At 35.6% G+C, this 22,026-nt stretch overlaps 1 protein-coding gene across 2 annotated transcripts; it reads right to left on the bottom strand.

Annotated features, from left to right (window-relative positions):
- Window positions 8,845-12,302, bottom strand: LOC105164278. Of its 2 annotated transcripts, none has more exons than XM_011082893.2 (8): window positions 12,099-12,302; window positions 11,829-11,975; window positions 11,553-11,650; window positions 10,061-10,133; window positions 9,913-9,973; window positions 9,739-9,824; window positions 9,554-9,643; window positions 8,845-9,115 (listed from the first exon to the last, which is right to left on the bottom strand). In XM_011082893.2, exons 1-8 carry the CDS (start codon window positions 12,195-12,197, stop codon window positions 9,053-9,055), a joined length of 717 nt encoding a protein of 238 aa, XP_011081195.1. In that variant the 5' UTR covers window positions 12,198-12,302; the 3' UTR covers window positions 8,845-9,052. The 2 variants fall into 2 exon arrangements, with proteins under 2 accessions (XP_011081195.1, XP_011081196.1); XM_011082894.2 differs by having other exon boundaries at window positions 11,829-11,979; window positions 12,099-12,253.

The following is a 22,026-nucleotide window of genomic DNA, read 5'->3' as shown; positions in this document are numbered from 1 at the left end:
AGTGGGCTAGAGAAAGTAGATAGCTGCAATAATATAACCAATGTAGCACAATTATTTTATGCTAGTCTATGATGTAGAATCAGGAAAACCCTAATTTTTTTCCATAACTGTTAATTAATATTTGGTTATGTAACTGGATTGGATCAGCCTAAGATGGAGGCATCTCCGTACAATATTTGCAAGTATTAAACAGGTAATTAATAGGAATTAATTAATATGAATATGCATCAAGACCCACGAGGAAATTATTATTATAAATAATTTCCGGCTTCAATTTCCGATGACGAGTTGTACCAATTGCATCTATCAAGAACACGGAAGGGAATGCAGTACAGAAAAATTTAGAATAGAAATTTGTTGTGTGCTTGTTCTTTCTCACTAATCAAGAACGGATCAAGGGCAGAAACCTCTCATGGGAGACAAGTTGCTGTTTCTAGGTAAAAAGGGTTTAGATCTATTTTTCTTATATTATTATAATGAGTCCCACGTAATTAGGATAAAAATATAAATATTAAGTGGTGATTTTAAAATTATAATTAAAAAATATATTAAGTGATATTAATTTTGGTAAGTTTTAATGTAATTTTCAAATTCATATGGGCGGTTAATCGTTGGATCACAAACGATCAATAGCAAATATTGGACGGGTGGAAGTTCCTTCGAGCTGTCTCTCTCTTGTCTATCCGTCCTCTATCCATTTTAATGGAAATCACCATTATTAGCGGGTGGTAAATGGCAAGGTCTTGGGTCAGATCCAGACGGGTAGAGTCCACTATGAGTTGGGTTCAAATGAATTTGAATTAACGGGTTGATAATGATTGGGTTGCAAATGTGTAAGGTTGGACCGATGGTACTCATTTTACATCTGCTGTTTACAAAATTCAAAATTTTAAATAATAATAAAATGACAATATTTTTAACGCAACTTGTAATATGATACGACTAAATTTGTATTATTCATTACGAAATTTTTCCAAATAAATCATAAGATGAATAGTTGTACAATCAATTTCCTCCATAATTATTTATAAAATTGAATTGTGGATTTTCAGTCGGATAATAATAGTATATATTAGTTCATTATAAATTATTATTAGATATTGATATTTGATATGCTCGTTGAAATTTATAATGTAATTGCATATCGTCAATTTATTGGGAAAAAAAAAAGAATTTTAAATGGTCATATGAGAATTGCATGTCTTGACTATCTTATAAAACCCTTCACTTTCCTTTAATATATAGTATAATTAAATTAATACTAAATTTAAGCAAATTAAATCGTATAAGATACCTAGTGAAAACTAAGTTAAACTAAAACATGCTTAATATATTCTTGTAAATTTATTTCTAATAAAAATGTGAAAAAATTAGAACATATGGAAGTAGTCATACATAGTTAACTTGATCAATAATAAATTTAATTAATTAAATCGTGGGGTTAGACCCATCACAGAACTATATAGGGATCATCCTAATCCACTCAAAATCTATCACCAACCCACTTAAAATTTTTCACCAATTCATATAGGGTTCATAATAAACTCATGATTATAATTTATACTAATATCTTTTATGGCTTCTATTATATTATTAAAATGACTTTTGATAAACTATTAGAAAAAATAAATATAAAAAACCCGTTTAGAATCTGTTATAACCCATAACCTATTTAAATTTATTTAAATAAAATTATATTTGACTGGTATTAAAAAATGTTAACCCTAACCTAATTCAAAATTAAATGAATTGGATTTCCGCCCCTATTTTATTTGACGCTGTCCAGGAAAATGCCCCCTATTTGGTGTGGTAAATGACGGAGAAGGCTTCTCTATCACACGTTTATAAGTTCATGCACAACGTTACCTTATGCGAAGTAGGATCAATGACCAACTCAAGTTCTTGCGATTTTCGTTTGAACTTAGTGATGCAAGTTGCATCATTAATTAGGTGGGCGAAGCTAAAAACTTGGCTTAGCATTATTATAATTTAATTAGGTAGATATAAATAAAAATATTTAATTTATAGAAAAATTTAAATTACTATAATAACCATTGCAAATTTAACAAATACAATAATATAAGTACAATTAATTTTTATAATTATTATTCTGGCAACGAGTGATGGGTTAAAGTTTTACAAGTGACAAATTTCATGATCTCTGGATAACAAATCTATTCATTTCTTGAAAATTAAAACTTACATTTATATTTTTTTAATCTTAAAAAAAAGTGATAATCAAAATTTATATCTAAACTTGTGTATTTGTCTTGAGAGACGTGGATGAAAAGATATACCAAATAAAATAATAAACAACTATAATTTAAAATTTTGAATAATGAACATTAAAAATTGGACAGAAACAATAATTTTTTTTCTCATCAATTCGCACATTCTTTTGGGCGCTCTCTCTACAAGAACCAAATAAATAATCTAGAGAAACTAAAATTTATTTAATCTAAATGCAAACGAATTACGAAACTATAAGAAGAAATTAAAAATCAATAATGAAGAATATAAAAGCAAGAGGAATTTTGGTGAGAATTATAAGGTGTGGTTGAAAAAATCACAAGATAGCAAACTTTTCTTCTTAACTAAGTGGAAATTGTATAGTTCTAACAAGTTCAGGCTTAGAACTTGATAGGTGATAGCACCATACTGAAGCCAAGTCTTGTCGATTGCTGGGTTGGTTTCGTATCTATGGCTAATGAAAAACGTTGTGAAATTAAAAGTATTGGTGATATTTCTTTGACTTTCAATGATGGTTACAAAATGACTCTTAAGAATGTTAGATATGTTCCTGAACTTAGTCATAATCTCATTTCATGTGCTGCATTGGAAGATGAGGGTTTAGAAGGTAGGTGGGGAAAGGGCATCATGAAAATCATGAAAGGTTCTCTTGTTGTTTTCAAAGCGGAGAAGAAACGCAATTTGTATTTATGTTCAGTTACTTATGATTCTATGGCTGCATCTGTGAATATGCATGACAAAACCTTTTTGTGGCATAAACGTTTTGGGCATATTAGCCAAAAAGGACTTGAATTTCTGAACAAAGAAGGCATTCTGTGTGATAAGGTTGACAAATTGCAATTTTGTGATGATTGTGTTATGGGAAAACAACATCGTGTTCACTTTCCTGCTACACCCTCCCCAAATCCCTCTATGTCGTCTTGCATATTAGACTACGTTCATGTTGATGTATGGGGACCTTCTAAGGAACCTACCCATGGTGGAAACTGTTATTTTCTTTCCATTGTTGATAATTTTTCTCGAAAGGTATTTGTTATCTTGCTAAAGCACAAGTTTGAGGTTTTTGAAAAATTTGAAACGTGGAAAATTTTTGTTGAAAACCAAACGGGTAAGCGGCTTAAATCTTTGCGTACTGATAATGGTCTTGAGTTTTGTAATAAAAACTTTGATGATCTTTGTGATAAATTTGGTATTAAGAGACACAAGACCAATCCCTACACCCCACAACAAAATGGCGTTGCTGAACGCATGAACCGAACCTTACTTGAGAACCTTACTTGAAAAAGTGAGATGTTTACTGATTAGTTCTGGATTACATAAATCTTTTTGGGGTGAAGCTATTTTAACTGCTGCTTACTTGATAAACTTGTCTCCTTCTGTGCCTTTGTTGGGTAAATCTCCTGAAACTGTTTGCAGTGGTAAGAAACCTGATATTTCTTTCTTACGTACTTTTGGTTGCTCTGCGTTTGTTCATCAAAGTTCTGATAAACTTGAACCTCGCTCTTTGAAATGTGTTTTTATTGGTTATCCTGTTGGGGTTAAAGGGTATAGGTTGTGGGATCGTAGCCAACCTGGGTACAAAGTGATTACTAGAAGAAATGTAACCTTTAACGAGGATGAAATGCCCTATCTCTCAAAACCCGAAACAACAGAAAAAGACTTAACCTTTAATAAGGTGGAGGATAACCAAGAAGAGGGAGAGTATGTAGAAACGAATAATGAACAAAACATAGAAGAGCCCATAGAAAATCCCAATCCCTTAGAAGATTACCAACTAGCACGAGATAGGAATAGAAGAGAACGAAGGATTCCCTCTAGGCTAAATGATTTCCAAGTAGCATTGAACATTGAAAATTTAGAACCTTCGAACGTAGACGAAGCCCTTAAGTCAAAAGAATGGCTTAGTGCCATGAATGAGGAAATGAAGTCTCTTAAAGACAACCATACTTGGGAACTAGTGCCTAAACCTAGAGACTGCTCCTTAGTGGATTGCAAATGGATCTTTAAAATCAAGCAAGAAAACCCTTTAAAATACAAAGCTAGATTAGTAGCCAATGGGTTCACTCAAAAGGAAGGGATAGATTACAATGAGATTTTTTCGCCTGTTATGAAATATACTACTGTACGTATTATCCTTGCCCTAACTGCTCATTTTGATTGGGAATTGAAACAAATGGATGTCAAAACTGCTTTCTTGCATGGTGATGTTGATGAATGCATATATATGCGACAACCTGTTGGCTTTATTAATAAAAACAAACCCCATCATGTTTGCTTGTTAAAGAAAACTTTATATGATTTGAAACAATCACCAAGACAATGGAACAAGAAGTTTGATATGTTCATGCTTTCGTTGAATTTTAAAAGGAGTGACTATGACCGTTGTCTATATTTCAAATTTTTGAATGATATTCCTGTCTTTCTCGTTTTGTACGTTGACGACATGCTTATTGCTAGTCCTAGCATAAAATTAGTTGAAACTCTGCAAAATGATCTTTCCAAAAATTTTGAAATGAAAAATCTTGGTGATGCAAAAAGAATTCTTGGCATGGATATTTGTAGAAATAGACAAAGGTTTTCCATACTCTTAAATCAAAAGTCATACATTCACTCTATTTTGAAAAGGTTTTCTATGAAAAATAAAAAAACCCACTTCTGTGCCTTTAGCTGCCCATTTTCAATTATGTAGGGAACAATGTCCTAAGACTGCCTCCGAAAAAGAGAAAATGAGTAAGGTTCCTTATTCTAATGTTATTGGGTCTATAATGCTTCTTATGGTATGTACTAGACTCGATATTGCATATGCTATAAGTTGCTTGAGCAGGTACATGTCCAATCCGGGACCTCCTCATTGGGAGGCTCTAAAATGGCTCATAAGGTACCTACGTGGTACCGATAATGTAGGTATAAATTTCTCCAAATTTTTTGATTCTATTAATCTTGTTGGTTATGTGGATTCGAATTATGCTAATGAGAAGGATAGTAGAAAATCCACAACTTCATACATCTTCACTTTGTGTGGATCATGCATTAGTTGGAAGTCCCAACTACAACACATTGTTGCACTATCTACAACTGAAGCCGAATATATTGCTACTACCGAAGCTTTCAAAGAAGCTATTTGGCTCGAGGGCCTTGTAAAAGAAATTGGTTTTCTAAAAAATCGGCTTACTGTTTTCTCTGACAGTCAATCATCTATTCAACTTTGCAAAAATCCCGTTTTTCATGATAGGACTAAGCACATTGACGTTAGATTCCATTTTATTTGTGATATTATGAGTAGGGAGATCATCAAATTGGAAAAGGTAATAACTAAAGAGAACCCAGCTGATATGGGTACAAAAAGTCTTCCTACTGAGAAATTTGTTAATTATTTAAAAATTTTAAATTTAGTCCCTGACTAACTTTACTACTCTTTCTTGCAGGTACACAGGGGTAGGTACCCTTTTAGGCATTGGTGAGAAAAGCCAGATCCAATACTCCAGGCCTTGTACTTTGATAAGGTACTTGGTCCAAGGTGGAGTTTGTTAGATTAATTGGCCCAAGCAACAGCCCACAACCCAACACATTTTGGACGGCCCACTACCCAAACCCGTGACTAACCGACCCGACCCAACTACCCACCTTATTCATATGGTAATCCTAATCTTTGTGCTGAATCCGTCTTCCTCTCTCCTCAAACCTCTGCATATCCATCTTCCTCTCTCCTCAAATCTCTGCATATCCATCTTCCTCTCTCTCTAATCTTTGCATATCTCCTCCATCTTCTTCACCGAATTTCATGGAATTTCTCCTTATCCAAGTCGATGGCAGTTTATTCTCATCCCTTTATAAGGGCATTTCCCTCTCAGCTCAAACACACGAAATAGAACATACACTCTTCTTCTCTCTTTCAAACAGTTCTTTGTGAGCTCTTGTAGTGGGTCTCTGTGACCGATTTCTGAGACAAGATCTCTGTGATCTTTGGGTGTTGTCGTAAGTGGTCTTTGTGAGAGTGGTGCAACCTTGTGTTGGTGTTGTGGGTACGGAACTGTGTGACCGATTACCCTTCTCGGTTCTTGGATCTGGCTTAAAATCTGAGCCTATTCTGCTACAGAAATAATTCTTGTTTGTTTCTGTTCTTATTTTTGTTTCAATAATTTCAGTAATTATTGGCTTATAATAAAAAAAGGGGGTTTCGTACTCCAATCGCTTGTATTAGTTTGGTAAGATTTGTCTGATAGCCACTTAACAGTTAGATATCCCAATTAGTCCAGATATATTTTTCGTTTTACTTCATTTAGACGAAGCTCGACACTAATATAGTGGGTCATTATTAAATCATACCCAAAATGGTGGAATAATATTATTGAGTTCTCGCTACAATGTATAATTTCTCTCATTTAAAATGACCCAACAACCTGCAAAGTTAATATGGACACATCGTCTTCTCCTCATTTCTATCTATCAGCTCCATTTTGCTTAAGAATGCTCTACTTCAAAGATGGCCTTCTGAGAATTCGAGTCATTTGTATTGAAATAAATAGGCCATTATTCTCATCATCTTCAAGCTCTGGTTCTTGCTTTCTTTTTTTTTTTTTGGGGTGAATTGTAAGTTTTCATTCATCCAATAATATTTACAGAGTACTCCGGGCATACCCGGAGAGATACAAAAGGTTCTTGCTTTTCGGTATATTCTTTTGTGGAGGAGATGGAAGGGAGGGCCAGCAGTGTTGGGGGAAGGAAAATGGCAGCGGACACTACAAGAAAATTGGTCAATTACAACCGAAAAGAAAAGATTAATTACATTTTGTGATTTGAATTATATTGGTCAATTACAACGGAAAAGCAAAGATTAATTATATTTTGTGATTTGAATTATAACCGTTTTTATACTTTGGTGTCCAAATTTTTTTTGTATCAATTTACCATCTCAACTTTATAAAATTTTGCTCTTTGTCATTTATAATAATTTTTTAACCAAGTTTTTTTTTCAAAAAAAAAATCACATATATGCACATATGATATTTAAGGATTATGTGATGTGATATTTTTCATATATGCACAATATGTAATTTGTTTTCGGCAAAAAGATCAATAAAAACATTGTCATATATAGCAAATTGTAAATTTCACAAAGTTGAGATAGTAAGTTGACAATAAAAATAGAGTTTTGATGGCAAAGTATAAAAACGGACATAGTTCGAATGACAAAATATAATTTATCCAAAAAATAACATCAAACTAATTAACAAGTAAAATTTTCGTTGTTAATTTATATTATTTAATACAAGATATTTACTTATTAGTGAATTTAGAAACAAAAATTTACTTGCTAACGAATTTAGCAACGAATTATTTTGAAAATATATATCAAACATTGTAGATTAGCAACAAAAATTTTACTTACTAGTTAACTTGATGCTGGTGTTAGTATTAGATATTTTCATAGCTATTAAACTATTTTCTTGTAATGGGAGGAGTTTTTTGTGGAAGAAGATGGCAGGGGAGAGACGATGGTGGAAGCAGTCGAGGAATATATATATATATATATATATATATATATTATTGATTTTGTTGTTAGATATATATTTATTATCTTATTATATATTAAATATTGTTTTTTATATAAATAGATATATGTATTTATATATAAATTAAATAGGTTAAAAAATTTAATGTTTCTTAAAATTATACAAATATGAGATGTATATATGTATGATTTAAATATAGGTAGGGTGTTAGAAAATTTGGTACCTATAATTGTAATAATGTATTAAGTACCAACAAAGTCATCAGATTTGTCGACATCTTACAAAAAATTTTATTGGTTCCCTTATTTTTTTTATTAACAGCGGTAAATAAAATTAATAATTTATCTCAATATACAAAACAATAATTCAATTAAACAAAAACAAATCGGGACAGTAATAAATTAATATTAAAGCAATGTAAAGCAAATTGAGAAAATCGATTACTTTTGATTAATTTGTAATATCTCTTCGATTGATAGTGAATAACTGAATATTAAGTTTTTTTAGTAAATTAGTTAAAATTATATCATAGATTTATTATATTATATATTAGATCTTCCAATTACTTCTATTAATATTATATATATTATTATATATTTCAAGGCTGGTGCGAGCGTTATTTTTGTTATTTTATTATATATGTCTGGACAGCATTTATAAAAAAAATAAAAAAAAGTTCTTCAATATCGACAACTTAATATATTTTTTTTATAGGTTTTAATTTAATTATTATTATTTTTTAATAATATTAAATAACTAAAACCTCCAATTGCCATCTCTATTTATTCAATACTAGCTGTTGTGGCACATCGTTCCTACGTGCATATAATAAATAATCTTTCACGCTTTAAAATATATATAAATAAAAGTAAAATGTATAAATCAACACATTACATTAATAAAAAGAAAGAAAGAAACAAAAATAATTTATCAATTAATATAAATATTGAAAAATTTAATAAGTTAGTTATTTTGTCATAAAGGGCATTTTTAACTTGACCAAAATTTGGTACAATGGTAACATTAAACGCCGTTTGTGAGTCAGGATGGACTTTTCTGTTTATATTAATATAGACATTACTTTCCCGTCGTGAAATTATTCGAGATCCTGAATTTTTATTTTGTGATCAATATAGAGGTATAACATCCCCAAGAACAATGTTTCTCTCATGAGGCAACCAAAACTACTATCAGATGATTGAGAAGAAGCCGAGCTAAGTTAGACTTCAAGAAAATCAAACTCTCAGCTAAGGATGAATATATTGTAGCATTTACCAAATGTACATAGATTACACCGTTATATACTTCAGCATAGCCCCACGAATCTTTTCCATGTATTCTGCAGCTTGTATCTGCATCATAGAAGTTGAGTGCTAACCAGGATTAGAACCAGACAGCAAAATTCCTCTTCGAATACTATGACAGTATGAGATATATGTGAGCATTCAGTGCTTATGGAGACGACAAATAAGTACGAACTGTTGAGTTTGAGGTGAATTTGGTAACTATATGGACTACACAAGAACAGATCGAAACGGGCATTAGATAAAGGGTCAATACGGTTACCATGAATTTATAGGACTCTGGTTCTTCTGAACTAATTTAATGGAGAGAATCTTTAACCCCCTTTTCGCTAATTTTTCTGTGAGATTCTATCTTATTTGTTAAATTTTACTCGTCGTCCACAATGAGCTCTTGAGCTATCACTTGAATAATGCTGCTATAGATGAACAAAATGAAACTAAGAGGAGCGTGTACTTGATAGAATTTCTAGTTTCGACTTCTCTCACCTGGTTCCCCTGATATGCATTTGCAATATTTTCATCAAGAAGAGTCAACAAGGATCTATTCAGTTCATTCTGCTCAACCAAGTCCAGTAACTGCAAATAGAAAGAGAACTAACCAACGACCCAAAGGAAACCAGGACACAATATACATTCCAACAGAAGAGGGCAAGGTTAAGAAAGTAGCATACCGTAGCCTTGACATCATCTGATGTAAAAAGCTTCATCAAGTTCTTCCTTGCTGATACGAGCTCAGATTGCATTCTATCATATGCTTCTGCAGAAGAAGAGTAGATAGAGATGTTGGCCAAACAGTTAAAGGAACTTGTCTCGTGCAACTATTTGCTAGTATTATTAAACCTGACCTATTCCTTCCTGCAGGGCTTTCTGCAGTGCTTCCAGCTCTATTACTCTGTCTTCCATATCCTACAAACACAAAGCGTCCGACATGCATTTAGTGGTTCTGCTCATTCATCTAGTCGAAACAAACAGGGATACAATTCAGAAACAAACCTGAGTCTTGGACACAGCAAATCTCAGTTTTCCTAACTCAAGTTTCAGGTGAGAGAAAAATTCTTCATTCAACCTGTACAGGGGAAATGATACCATAAATGGTCTTATAAAGATATACAGTATTGCATCTCATGAAATATGACATTGATCTCTCTACATAACAATTTGGAGAAGCTACATTAACATGTACTATTGGTAACAACCAGAATACAAATTATGAACATACGGCAACTGTTGTTTCAAATAAACAACCAAAAAAATAACAGAGAAACAAACTGTAAGCACTTTAAGCGTCACTTATCAAGTGCTTAATATTTCCAAGGAATAAAATAACTGTCTCAAGATGTATGTATTGATTTCAGCGGCTCAACAGAACATTTCGAAATGAGCACAATTCAATGCCAGTTAAATGGACCCTGTTTTGCAGCTCAGCCAAGAAATAGCATCACCACTCATTTTAATTCGTAGAAATAATATTGTCACTGTATGTATCAAGAGAACATCACCAAAGAAGACTTCACAAGTTTGCTGTGCTTTGTGGTATAAGTAGCCATATACCAACCTCATTGCTTCGACTGCAATTCTACTGATCATTACTGATTGCTAGCTGAGGGTTTAAAAATCTTGGAATAATTACATTTCATTCCCTTAAATTTGGTGTAATTACACGTAGACCCCCTTAGTTTGGAAAATTACATCTAGCACCTCTGAAGTTTGATTCCGTCTAACAAATAAGTCCCTCCGTTAGTCAAAATAACTGAATTTGCTGATATTAACAAAAAAAATTGAATGAAGATTGATATTTACTCTTGATTTACTTATTTTGACTTATTGCAAGTCAAATAATTTTTTTGGACTAAATTACTTTTATAACCGTGAAAATATACCTCCTCACATGCATTAAAGCATGAAGACGTATGAGGGTAATTTGTTCATAAAAAGATTTCTTTCACTTGCAATAAGTCAGTAATAAGTCAATCGGGGCACATATAGATTTTTTTTTTATTTTTTTTGTTAATATCGACAAATTCGGTGAATCTTGACTGACGAATGAGCTTATTTGTTAGACTAAAGCAAACTTCAGGAGTGTTAAATGTAATTTTTCAAACGACAAGAAATCTACGTATAATCACACTAATCCTCAGAGGAAGAGGAAGGGCCAAGGTTCTAACTCACATTTCGAAGCCCAAACTTTACTGAGGAAATCATCCCCTTTCCTATATCATATTTCTAAAATAACTTCAACCCTTTGGATAAAAACCCTGCATTTTTGTTGCACTTCCAGATTGCCGCTTTGCCTGCCCACTTACTTCATGTGAAACCAAAGTTCAAAAGGGTTCATTAATAGTTGGACAGATGAAACAGAATATTGAATGAACAGCTTGCTAATTATGTGTCGGTCCAAGAATTAGACCCTACAAGATATGCAAACCCAAGTAAAGCAAAGGATTCCAGAGCAACCATGTATAGAAAGTAAAAAAAAAAAACTGACCGAGGCCTCAATCTTGCAATCTCGAATTCGATCTCCTGAGCTTCAGTATCAAGAAAATACTCAACCAACTTTTCTATAGTATCTGGTATCACCCGAGACTAATGTTCACATGTCAAAGAACAGAAAACAACAAATGTATATCAGATTCCAAAACATGCATTTCTGCGCCAATTGAAAAGCATAAAGTCAGACAATAAAAATTGAAAATATGAAAAACTGCTCTGAATATGTACATATAAATTTGCATCCAATAATGGAAATGTATGAAAAGCCCACCTCACGAAGAGCTCGCATACGCTCCTTCTCTTCGCGGACCTGGCGTTCGAAAGCTTCTCGGGCCTCAGAATCCTTCTCAAGGCGTTTCTTGAACTCTAGCCTCGCTATGTGCCCTGACTGCGGAGGTCCTAGAACGCCTTCCGGGTCCTTCCTTCACACACCACACAACATATCAACAATCATACAAAAGCTGTTCAAAATCCTTTCAAACGGGCAATTGAACAAACAGCTCAACCGCGGTGTGTTTCGAATAAAGAGAACAGAAGATACCCATCCTATGCAGCGAATTTTGGTTCTCTGAAATCTGGGCTTTGCCGACTTGCAGATGGTGCTTGGAATAGAAAAGTTGAAGCGTAGTGAAGAGGCCATGACTGGCCGTTCTTTGAGCAAAAGTTTTGTTGATTATCTGTTTGAAATGTGCACCAAAAATGTCAGCACCTTTGTGTATTCTTTGAGATGGTTCTTTGGATAAGTCATCCACTATACGATCTATAGCCCATATGGGCCAATTTTGGTTTAATTATTTTTTTGAAAAAATTGCATATACATCCTAAAAAAATTGCTAAATACTTATCTATATTATAAAATAGGCAAAAAAGACCTCATATAATTATAAATTCTGTAAAAAAAGACCTCATATAATTATAAATTCTGTAAAAAAAGACCCTTTTCATAAAAAAAATGAAAAATTGTCTACGCGCGTTGGACATGCGAATGGGATAAGTTTTTGCTGTATTTTCATTTTTTATCCTCTTTGAATAGACAAAATTGCCCCTATCAATATTATTTTTCATTAATTCTTTATATTTTTATATTTTGTTGAAAAAATATAATAAATATAACAAAAAATAGTATTCATCAATTTTTACATGTAACAATATTATTACATCAAATTAAAATATTTTACATATGAAAATATTAAATTTTTAAGATTATTTAATATTATTTATAAATTTTTCAAATTAAAACACATGATTTTAATTCTAAAATATTATTAGTTAATTAATTTTTTTCTTGGATATATTTTGAAATTATATTAAATATATAAATTACAATAAATAAATTTAATTATTTTAATATAATATATTTAAGCATAAAAATACATAATTAAACTAATTCATTATATTGAAATTTACAAAATAAAAAATATAATAAATAAATAAATAAAAATTTAAAAAAGAAAGAAATAAACGGATCGCCCCTACCTCCATGCCACCGAACTGCCCAACCCCCAATTGCCACCCCCTCCGCCCCCGTCTGCGCCTCCCAACATCCACCCCTAGCGTTCACATTCGCCTGTCAGCCTCCACCGCAAGCCTCTCCAGGATAGTTAGGTGGACTGGGCATCAGATCGTAGTGTCGCCGCCTATATCTGGGAGGTCACTAAATCTGCCTGTGTCTTTCCACACTCTTCACATACCATGCTTTGTTTCTCTGCCTGTGTTTCCTTCTTTTGTACAAATCTTGGAATGAAACCAACAGTTTTTTTTCTCTCCCTAGCTTGCATTGCTACATTTTGTACTGCACTTGTAATCGCATAATTTATTTCTCTTTGTTTTTCAACCCTTAAGGCCATAGAATATGCTTTATTAACACTTGGTAGAGTCTCCATTAACAAGATTTGATTCCTTATATGATCAAAGTTGTCATGCAATCCCATCAAAAATTGCATGAGTTGATTTGATAGATTTATTTCTGCAAAGATCTTGGTTGCCATACACTCACATTGTGACATTGGTTTGAGACAAATGAGTTTGTCCCACAATTTCTTCAACTTTGCATAATATGTAGACTGACAAATTACCATGGGAAACAAAAGCTATTTCCCTCTGAATTTGATAAATCATTGGTCCATTACTCTCCTATTCACATTCCTCTGAATCTTCTTTCAACTTTTGGTTTTTGCCATTGTTGAAATCAAATTTCATCTTTACACCCAAGGCTATTTATGAATCTACTCCAAGAAAGATAATTTTTTTCGTTTAGAAGTGAAGAGACTAAGCACATTCCAGGATTTTTTGAATTTATAGCTTCATCATATCTGAATTTTCAGCCATTCTCTTTTGTTTGTTCATCTTGCCTTCAGATTTAGCCATGATTCTGATCTTGTTGTTGGTATGTATGGTTTAAAAAAAATCAAGAAAGCTGAAGAACCATTAGAAATGGCTCTAATACCATGTGCAGAATAAAAAATAGAGCAAAGAAGTGTGAAGTCAAGAGGTTTCTCTCTCTAGAAAGAATGCTCTCCCTTCTCTTTAGAGTGTCTCAACTTGGAATCACTCTTTAACGACTTTCTTTCAAGTTTCTGCAAGGTTTGCTCCTATTAAACTCGACTCCTAGTGTTGCCCTTCGTTTCTACCAAACGTTTTTGGGGTTTTGAGGTTGTCTTGCCGCCTGCTAAACCTCTTCCGAAGGTTAGAAATAGAATCTGCCATTTTTTTCCTCTTCAAGCAGCTGCATCGTCTTCCTGGCTATTTGGAGAGAGTTTTGCTGCAAAAAGCAGCCTATTTCACAGTCGTATTGCTGCACAATATTTCCCTGCTGCTGCTGGTCATTTTTCCTCCATCTTTTCTGGCCAAAACCAGCTGACCGGAGGTAGGTGAAGGTTTTCCATTTTTGGGCGCAGCAGAAACTGCCAGCAGCCTGCACAGACTGCACCTTGCCCTGCCTGCTGCTGCCTGCTGCACAGGTTGTTTTTTTTTTTTTTTCCATTTTGGTGCTGCAGCAGCCAGCCACTGCTGCACTTTCCCTCTTTGCAAAAAAAATCTACCACGGTAAAAGGAAAGAAAATTAGGCAACCTGCTGTTTCTGCTACTGCCGGCCAGCCAAACTTCGATCGGCCACCTGTAGCCGCTGCCTCCAACAAAACAACCGCCACTGCGGGCCAGTCGTCCACCCAGCCGGCCGACGGGCAGCCTAACACCATCGCTATTGCGCAAAGGTTAGCCAGACTATTTTTCATGGTTTTATTTCTAACTTTGAGGCTTCTCCCTCCTTTATCATGAATAATGATGCAGTGAACTCAATCGGCCCTCGGCCGGAGGAAAACAACCAGCAAAAGATGCTACTGTTGAAAATGCCGGCAAGAAAATGGTCTCTTTCGAGGGATTATTCTGCACCAACCGCAAGCTTACCGACGAAAACAAACTCAACAAATTTGCGGTTGATGATAGACCCCTCATGTTGGGGTCCAATGACTTGCTAGACATTCAAACCAAGCTTGGTTTCTGCCTCGTCGGCTACATTGTCGACAAGTTCCCAGGACTGAAGGCAATTCGTGCACTTTCCCAATCTTAAGGAGCCAAGTTCCAACAACATAAGAGTGCCTAGTTAATTTTTCGATTTGCACGTGAGGAAGACAGACAGCGTATTCTGGCCGGTGGACCCTATTTCGTCTATGGGCGGCCCCTCCTTTTGAAGCATATGCCGGAATACTTCGAATTCAAGGAGGATGATATTAGTCTCATGTCGATCTGGGCCACACTTCCATCACTTTCCCTTGAGTGTTGGCATCCAAACGCCTTCGGCAAAATTGGCTCGAGATTTGGCACACCCATTGCCATGGACTCGTTAACAATGAAGATGGAACGGGTATCGTATGCCAGAATCCTGGTAGAGGTGGATGCATCCAAGAAACTCATTGAGCAAGTGGAGTTTGTTTTGCCGAACAACGTAACCCAAAAGCAGCCGATCGTGTACGAGTTCACGCCCAAGTTCTGCACTGTTTGCAACAGGTTTGGGCACATGTAGAAGACCTGCCAAGGCTCCCACTTACCGACCGTTCCTGCCGCAACCGCCCCTGCTGTTGAATCTATTAAGCCGACAGGCAAAAAAGACAAAGCCTGCTGAATGGACGGTGGTGCAAAGGAGGAACAAGGGCAAGACCAATAATGCCGTGAAACCGACAATAGAAGTGCAGAGACCGACTTCTCCACTGGTCGGCAAGGTAGAAAAGGGACAGCCAGCTACAAAGACACTGCAGCCACTCAAACTTAAGGAGAATGAGGTTCTCTCACCGGCAGATTCAGCGAGCTCGTCAACTGACCTAAATTTCCTGACGTGCACACAATATGCAATGTCGGGGACAAAGATCGCTGAGATTGCAACGAAGGGTAGCAACCGAAGAACTAGGCCAGAGGGGAGTCCCCCTATCCCTATGAAGATCAATTTTTGAAACATGAGGAGCTTTAATCGGCCTCTCAAACACAATGGGGTAGCTCACCTCATCAAGAATAGTGCAGCTTTGCCTCTTGGGCATTTTGGAGGCGAAGCTTGCAGCATCAACAATTCCGAAGATTCTCCGCTCATTTCGGGATGGTGCCAAACCAACAATTTTGACACCATCGCTGGTGGACGCATCCTTGTGGTTTGGAACCCGGCAGTCATCGACCTTCACCCGGAGGATATCTCGCCCCAAGTGATCCACTGTCGTTCCACGAATAAGTCTTCTCAACTTTCCTTCTGTATCTTGTTTACATATGGCCTTTATTCTTTTGTCAATAGAAGGAGCATGTGGGAAAAGCTTTTTGATTTGGGACAAACACTGAGCATGTCATGGCTCATTATGGGCTATTTCAACTGTGTGAAATCTTCTGAGAAGAACAGCTTGGAGTGGCCCCAACTTGGTATGAACTTAAGGATTTCGTGGACTGCTGTGTAACGCTCGGATTGCTTGACGCTCCCACAACGGGCTGTTATTACACATGATATTCCAACAGCAAAAGCAACCCCATGTGGTGCAAGCTTGATCGGATCCCCTACAACAATGAATGGCTCGAGGCTGGTTTGCATTGCGGCACCCATTTCAATCCAGCAGGATGCTTCTCCGACCACTCTCCAGGTATAGTCACTATCCTTGATCATTCACCCATTAAGCCAAAACCATTTCGCTTTTTCAATATGTGAGCAGATCACTTGGACTTCTTGGCTACTGTTGAAGAAAGATGAAATTTGAATGTGGTGGGAATGCCGCAATTCAGCCTTTGTAGGAGACTGAAAGCACTCAAAGGCGCACTCAAAGCATTCAACAAGCAGCACTACAACCACATATCCACCAGGGCCAAAGAAGCTGAGCTTGCCTGCAAGATGCTCATAATCAGCTTGAATCCGATCCGGGAGATGTAGCGCTTCGGGACTCTTTGGGAGATATCAGGAATAAGGTCGTTTTCCTTGCCGATGCCGAACGACACTTCTACTACCAGAAAGCCAAAATCCACTACCTTAAAGAGGGGGACCACAACACCAAATTCTTTCATGACATGGTGAAGAGGAACATTACTAGGAATTCCACCATGGTAGTCACTAGGGCGGACGGGACTATTATCACTGTTGCCGAGGATATTGCCCAAGAGTTCATCGATTACTACACATCACTCATGGGCACCGAGGATCACACCCTCCCAGTCGATGATGGTGTGTTCGAATGGTGTCCCAAACTCTTTTCTGAGCATACCATGGACTTTTGCCGGGCACTCACGCCGTTGGAGGTCAAGGAAGCCATCTTCTATATTAGCGACAACAAGGTTCCCGGCCTAGATGATATTCCTCATGCTTTTTCAAAAAAGCATGGAACATTGTGGGTGATCAAGTCTGCAGGGCCATCTTGGATTTCTTTAGGAGTGGGCGGATGCTACGACAGCTCAACCATACTATCATTGCCCTTGTGTCCAAATCAGATCATTCCACCTCTATTGCAGATTACCAGCCGATTTCTTGTTGCAACGTCATCTACAAAGCCATCACGAAAATCATCTCGGACCGGCTCGCGCCCGCATTGGAGCACTTAATTGACCACTGCCAACCTGCGTTTGTTAGAGGCCGCAATATTATAGACAACACAATCTTGGCCCAGAAAATGGTGCGGCAATACTTGAGAAAACGGATTTCACCTCGATATACTATCAACGTCGACCTACGCAAGGCGTTTGACTTAGTCTATGGACATTTCTCTCCCGAGTACTTCACGGGTATGGTATCCCCCCACTATTTATATCTTGGATTATGGAATGCGTCTGCACTTCATCTTTTTTAGTAGTTTTGAACGACTCCCTCCATAAGTTTTTTCTAGGGAAGAAAGGCCTAAGGCAAGGAGACCCGATGTTGCCGGCTCTCTTCCTTCTTAGAATGAAATACTTCTCCCGACTAGTCAAGAGAAAACCATTCACTTCAGACTTCAACTTCCACCCAAAATGCCAGAAGTTGAAAATCACACACCTCCTCTTTCTCGATGATCTCATGTTTTTCTCTCGCGGCGACCTTCCATTTATTCACGTCTTAATGGAATGCCTCCAAGAGTTTAGGGACGCATCCGGCCTCACCATCAATACCTCTAAGTCATGCATATATACAGCGGGCATCAGAATGTGGAGCTTGACGGGATTCTCGCTAGGACAGAGTTTGTGAGATGTGAGATGCCGGTCAAATGCCTTGGCATTCCACTAGCGGCACAATGGCTTTGGGTCATCATCTACTCACCACTTATGGATCAAATTGCTAACTGCATTTCGAAGTGGACGACCAAATCCTTATCTTTTGCAGGCCGCCTGGAACTTATCTATTCAATTATTCAGGGGGTGGAGTACTTTTGGCTCCAAGTTTTCCCACTTCCAGTGACGGTCATCGAGAAAATTCACCGGCTTTACAGGAATTTTCTCTGGAACTCTAGGAGGGCACCAGTCGCTTGGGAAGAAATTTGCCATCACAAGGAAGAAGGTGGTCTTGGTATCCGGCACATTCAGTCATGGAATGTTGTGCTCCTTGCCCGTGTCTCATGGAACATCCACCGCAAGGCAGAAACGTTGTGGGTGTAGTGGGTCAACGGTGTCTACCTTGGAGGTGCTTCAATTTGGGACTAGCAATCGAAGAAGGGGGATTCTCCACTCCTTTAACGGCTTGCTGAAATTCGCAATAGGGTGGTCATCGCTTTTAGGTCTTCGGAGGCAGCAATTGAACAAATGACGAGATGGTCTACCACAAATGGTCTCCTAACGTCAAAAGCTTATGAGTATTTCAGGCCGAAACTCGCGAGGCAGCCTTAGAAAGTGTCTATATGGAAAGCTTTCATCCCACTGAAGTACTCATTTATCTTGTGGCTTGGCTTACGTGGCAGACTAGCTACAAGGACAGACTTGGGTTCCTCCAAGAGGAGGATTTGTGGTCCTTGTGCATCAACACCAAGGAATCGGCCAGGCACATTTTCTTTGAGTGTTCGTTCAGCAACTTCGTTTGGTCACGTATCCGACAATAGTTTGGCATTAGCCGGAGTTTGTCCACCCTTCATAGTGCAATCAAGTGGCTCAAGAAGGAGAAAACTCGTTCCTCCGTGCAGAACAAAGCGCGATACCTCGCTTTGGCATGCACGGTCTACACCCTTTGGAGGCATCAATGAAGTCATCTTTGAGGGCTCAACACCCTATCCCGAGGGGTTTATTATTTCAGTCAAGATCACATTGTATAGGCTCCTTTTGACACTTCTTCTATACGGTTTGATTGTTCCTTAATCTTTAGCGTGCGCTTTCTTGTATCTCTCCAGGTATGCTCGGAGTACACTGTAAATATTTTTGGATGAATGAAAACTTACATTTCACCCAAAAAAAAGAATAGAGCAAAGAAGAATAAATTTCAGTCTTCATTATCGTGTAAAATTCTTGAGGAAGTAGGAGTACAGTGCACAACTGCAGCCTTTATACTCTGGCAAAGAAGCAGTTAATACTGCTTAACTAAACTAACGGCCTAACACCTAACTGAACTGTGTAGGAAGTGGCTAATCAACTAATAAAGGCTCATTGCATATAAAATCGTGAAACCAAAAAAATTACACACTAATAAAAACGTTAGTGGACTATATATAGTAGCAACTTTCTTTGAATTGGCCCAGCTCTGTTGGTCATCATCCCTGTTCTTCAGCTTCTTTCTAACTTATCTTTCACAATTCTTCATTGGTTTTTCATTCATCTCGAGTCTAAGGAATTTAGCAGACACGTTTAATTTCGATTTCAAAACTTAGAAGTGAAACAGTACTTTATTTAATTTTCCAGTACTTGTCTAGTTTATTTTTCTGGTTACTTCTTTCCCTGCAATTTCATGGTATACTAATGAGGTTGTTTTTTTTTTTTTTAATAGAAGCTATAATTATATTATTACATTAAGTTTAAACTCATATAAAGTGAGAAAAATACCCACGACGATTTTGGGATTAAATTTTTTGTTGGGGGGCGTTGGGATTATGCTCAAATCTAGATGTGTGCTTATAGAAATGAGTTAAGATCTCTATCTTTGCTAGGGAGTAGGGAGAAGTCATATGGCTCGTCCGTTGCAAATTTGATTTAAGAAAGAAATTTCTGACCAAATCTTGGAACAAAATTGAGATGGATCTTTTATGTGATGGATATACAATTTTCTTTTTTTTTTTTCGTTTTTCTAATCTAACTACAAAATTAGGTAGATAAGCAATTTTAACATGAAATGCAATAAATAAAAATTATGATAATAATTATTTCTTTTGTAATCGAGGCCAATAAACATTAACCACATCTAAGAATCATAGTAAATATTTTAATTATAATTAAAATCATGGGCTAAATATTATTAACTCTATTCGACTGTGATGGATAATATTAATTTATTATGAATTTTATGTCGTGGAGAATAATTCAATTTTTTTTTAGTAGTATTCGACAAAACTCTCTTCTTCCAGCCACCTGCTGTTGATATCCAAAGCTCCTGTTCAGGTGGCGCGCTAGCAACCAACTCAACTGCTTCCAAGGGCATTATTGTTTAGATAAGTTAATTCATGAATAATTCAATTTTTTTTTAGTAGTATTCGACAAAACTCTCTTCTTCCAGCCACCTGCTGTTGATATCCAAAGCTCCTGTTCAGGTGGCGCGCTAGCAACCAACTCAACTGCTTCCAAGGGCATTATTGTTTAGATAAGTTAATTCATTAATAACCGTTTTATAGATAAGTGTTTTTACTCAATACATACTTTTCGAGAATTTTAATTTTTTTTTTTTTTTATGTTTTCTAGCTTAATCAAATCTCATTATTTTAATATTTCTAAAACAAATTGATATTTATTAATCTAGAGAAATTAAATTTTTTATTATTCACCCAATTACTTACTTTTATGTTTTCTAAAATTTAATTTATATTTGTACTGTTATAAAGAAAGTATATTATAGATACAGAGTGACGATTTTGATACCGTTGTGCTAATTATTCGTGATATAAAATTGCCTTTCAACTGTAATTGAGATAACTAACTTATTTTATTTATTTATTTTTTAATGTGTTGGTTTATATAATTTACTTTTATTTAAAATATATTTGAAAATTTGAAAATTATGTATTATATACAGTAAAAATGCCATGCTACGATGACTAGTATTTAAAAAGAGTAAAATGCGGACGACCTCCAAATCTATGGGGTCATTTGCACTTTGCCCTTCAGCTTGTTTTTTTTTTTTTTTTTACTTTCCGACCAATCTTTGATTTTATTGCACTTTGTATTTTCTGAAAAATAATGATGGAATATTTCGTACAGATAGCCTCCAACGTATAGAATTATTTGCACTTTGCCCCCAACCTTTCAATAAAATCAAAATAAATAAAGAAATAGGAAAAGTGAAAAAAAAATCCAAAAAATGGAGAAAAAATTCCAATACACAATTTGCAGATAAATAACTTCTATTACAAGATAAAATCAGGAAAAAAATCATGAACTTTCTGCAATGTCAGGTGTGAAACTCCTAAACCTGCACAAGAAAACTTTAAACCTCAATTCACTAACAAAAAAATTCAATACAAACACATAATCAGCAAAATATTATAAAGATTGAATAAAAATCCAGATGAGAAAATAAGAAAAACTCACCGACCCATATAAAGAAATTGAACTTCAACAACCTAAATGAAAAAATTATGAAAAAGTGTAACTTCACAACAAAATCAATTTACATTACTATAATATAAAAAAAAAGAAAAAATCAAAACCAAAAAAATAAAGAAAAAAAATCGTGTATTTCTTTCGGCGCCACCATCAACCATATGTGTGTATTTTAGTCCGTACGAACATTACATTTGACTTGTAATTTGAAGTAATTTATATGCAGATCAAATATTAAACTTTCTGAGAATTTTCTTCTTTTTTTTCAGAATTTTTCTCCATATATTTTTTAATTTATTTATTTTTTTTTATAA

This window comes from Sesamum indicum, linkage group LG6, assembly GCF_000512975.1.
Source record: "Sesamum indicum cultivar Zhongzhi No. 13 linkage group LG6, S_indicum_v1.0, whole genome shotgun sequence".
NCBI classification, from domain to species: domain Eukaryota; kingdom Viridiplantae; phylum Streptophyta; class Magnoliopsida; order Lamiales; family Pedaliaceae; genus Sesamum; species Sesamum indicum.
The sequence above is the reverse complement of the archived record's forward strand: the minus strand, read 5'-3'. Positions and strand labels throughout refer to the sequence as shown.